The sequence below is a fragment of the Ochotona curzoniae genome, unplaced genomic scaffold, assembly GCF_017591425.1.
Source record: "Ochotona curzoniae isolate NIBS_2020 unplaced genomic scaffold, NIBS_Ocur_1.0 scaffold_461, whole genome shotgun sequence".
NCBI classification, from domain to species: domain Eukaryota; kingdom Metazoa; phylum Chordata; class Mammalia; order Lagomorpha; family Ochotonidae; genus Ochotona; species Ochotona curzoniae.
Window position 1 is genome coordinate 12,670,085 of NW_024467120.1, and position 3,230 is coordinate 12,673,314.

The following is a 3,230-nucleotide window of genomic DNA, read 5'->3' on the forward strand; positions in this document are numbered from 1 at the left end:
CTGTGATCAAATATTTAGACATCATATCTCATTGATCTTTAATCTGAACCAGTTTCTCATCTTTGTTTTTTTTTTTTTATTGTTGCTTACATTGTATTATGTAGTACAGTTTTATAGGCGCTGGGGATTCCCCCCACCCCTCCCATACCCCTCCCCCCATGGTGGATTCCTCCACCTTGTTGCATAACCATAGTTCAAGTTCAGTTGAGATTCATTGCTTGCAAACACATGCCTAGCATAAAGTTCAGCGTCTTATTGTCCAGATAAGTTCAGTGGCCTCTTGGGGAGACCTTCTATGGTCTGAAGATAGGTCTAACAGAGTAAAGATCCAGTCAGTTAAAAGCCCCAACAAGGCCTCAGTGTCAATATACAACATTATGGAATTAATTGACATAGTATTGGGTAAACAATATGTTAAAAATAATGCAAGTTCCATTCTTCGAAACATCTGGGTTGAGACAGTATCAATGACAGGTTCAAAAAATAACAAACAACCATACAAAAATTACAGGTTAAATCAAGGCAATCATGTGGTATCTAATCTTTTGGGATTCACTCATTTCCCTTAGCATTATAGTTTCCAGTTGTGCTCATTTAGCCACAAAGAACTGCATTTTGTTTTTTTTAATAGCTGAGTAGTATTCCATGGAGTAGATGAACCAAAGCTTTCTTATCCAATCTTCTGCTGATGGGCATTTCGGTTGCTTCCATGTTTTTGCAATTACTGATTGTGCTGCAATGAACATAGGGATGCATGTTGGTTTGTCGTAAAACAGGTGTTTTGGATATATTCCTAGGAGTGCTATTGCTGGGTCATATGGTATGCAGATTTTGAGTTGTTTGAGTGTTCTCCAGACTGATTTCCATAGAGGCTGTACCAATTTGCAGCTCCACCACAGTTTCTCATCTTTGATGTATCTTCATTGACCTGTCTATGTTTGAATATTAGTAAACTTCTGTGTTTCATTTTGAGCTTGTCTCATGTTTCAAGAATTTCACTGATGTGTAATCATGTCCTATTCAGAACATCATATTAGCAAGGGATGTTGGTTGGTCCTAGCACTGATGGTGATATTATTTATCACAGAATGATATAACTTGTTAGGAAAATTTTCGAACTATGTCGATTTCCTGCTCTTCATCAAATGTTTACCCACAGTGTTTGATAAAATGTTTCTCTCACTCCATCATCATTTCTTCTGTATTTGAGAACTAGGATTGAGTATAAGAAAGAATTATTCAATTTTTTTCTCTTTTATAACAGTATGAGGTTGAGGATTCTTAGGTTATTCAGTTTGTTACATTCAAAGTTTCTATTAAAGCTGAGATTATCCAAGACTTGAACAGTAGACAGACCCTTTATGTTAACTTTCATGTCTGTTTCAGTGTTCTGATGACTCTAGGAGTATTTGTTTCCATTTTCCAACATTTATGATTATTTTTCCTCCGACAACAAAAAAAACTTGAATGATCATGGAAAAAATCAATGCAAGTTCTGAAGACTACTTCATTCTGCTGGGCTTTTCACACTGGCCTCACCTGGAAGTAGCTCTCTTCGTGCTCATCCTGATGTTCTACCTGATGACACTGATAGGCAACCTGTTCATCATCATCCTGTCGTACCTGGACTCCCACCTGCACACTCCCATGTACTTCTTCCTCTCCAACCTCTCTTTTCTGGATCTCTGCTATACCACCAGCTCCATCCCTCAGCTGCTGGTCAACCTCTGGGGCCCAGACAAGACCATCTCCTATGCCGGCTGCATGACTCAGCTCTACTTTGTGCTTGCACTGGGAACCACAGAGTGTGTCCTTCTGGTGGTGATGTCCTATGACCGTTATGCAGCTGTGTGCAGGCCTTTGCATTACAGTGTCATCATGCACCCTCGTTTCTGTCACCTGTTGGCTGTGGTTTCCTGGGTAAGTGGTTTTACCGACTCAGCCCTTCATTCCCTCTTTACCTTTTGGGTGCCCCTGTGTGGAAATCGCCATGTGGATCATTTCTTCTGTGAAGTCCCAGCATTGCTGCAATTATCCTGTGCAGACACACATTTGAATGAGTTGACCCTTCTGATCACCAGCTCTGTTTTTGTTCTCATACCTCTTATCCTCATTGTCATCTCCTATGGCACCATTGCCAGGGCTGTGTTGAGAATGCAGTCAACCTCAGGACTTCAGAAAGTCTTTGGGACATGTGGTGCCCATCTTGTGGTTGTATCACTCTTTTTCATTCCAGCTATGTGCATATATCTCCAGCCACCAACAGAAAATTCCCAAGATCAAGGCAAATTCATTGCCCTCTTTTACACAGTGGTCACACCTAGCCTTAACCCTTTAATCTACACCCTGAGAAACAAAGATGTAAGAGGGGCAGTAAAGAGACTAATGGGGAGATTATGAGCCTGTATACATTTGATATGAACAACGCAATGAAGCATCTATTCATCAATCATGCTTTAGCAGCCACTCACTCTATATTGTGCTGATTGAAAAGATATCACCGCATGGTTATACAGTTTTTAGAAAGAGATGTGAATAAAACAGCAGTTTGCCTAAATAATGTTCCTTTGTGAAGAAAATAACCAGGTAAGATCAGGGTCAGCCAGCCAAGATCTAAATTTTTTTTTTTTTTTTTTTTTTGGCACAAACCTAAGTAATCCAAGATAAATTTTTCTTATTTCAGAATAAGTTACAGGATTTTTTTATATAGATATAAAATGGCTTAAAATGCCCATGGAAAGGTATTATCAATTTTTAAAAATCTCTAGTGTGGGTGTGTGTTTTCTTGATTCTTACTCATTTTTCTGGTGTCATTTACCTTTGTTTAAAGGCATTGTGAGATGCAAAAAATATTCTTATCTTTCATTGTTTTTTTCAGCTGAATTGTAGGTATTGAGAGGAATTTTGGTCAAGACTGTTTTATGTCACATTACCAGTAATAAGAAACCAGGTTCAATGAATTTTAACAAGAACAGCTCTGAAATAGTGCAGGTATATGAATCACATCTCTTTTTTGTGAGGCAGTAGTAAGCATGAGGGAATTTGGAATGTCTGATAGATAGCTTGTTAAGTACTAATCATCACAGGTTGGTTTAATAGAAATATATGTTTTGAATGCCTGAATATTCTAAGGAACTTTAAAGAATATGTGAGGTAAACAGTGAAACAGCTTCTAAAAATGACTTGTAAGCAACCAGGTATTTTGAAAGTGGTTACTTGAAAATATGATT

At 38.2% G+C, this 3,230-nt stretch overlaps 1 protein-coding gene across 1 annotated transcript; it reads left to right on the forward strand.

Moving 5' to 3' along the window:
* The first annotated feature begins 1,467 nt into the window (after window positions 1-1,467).
* Window positions 1,468-2,400, forward strand: LOC121147793 (olfactory receptor 2J3-like). The gene has a single exon (XM_040967694.1). The coding sequence runs from the start codon at window positions 1,468-1,470 to the stop codon at window positions 2,398-2,400; it is 933 nt and encodes a 310-aa protein (XP_040823628.1).
* Window positions 2,401-3,230: the final 830 nt, after the last annotated feature.

Coding starts and splice junctions, on each gene's coding strand:
- LOC121147793 (XM_040967694.1), top strand. CDS start 1,468: ATGATCATGGAAAAAATCAATGCAAGTTCTGAAGACTACTTCATTCTG.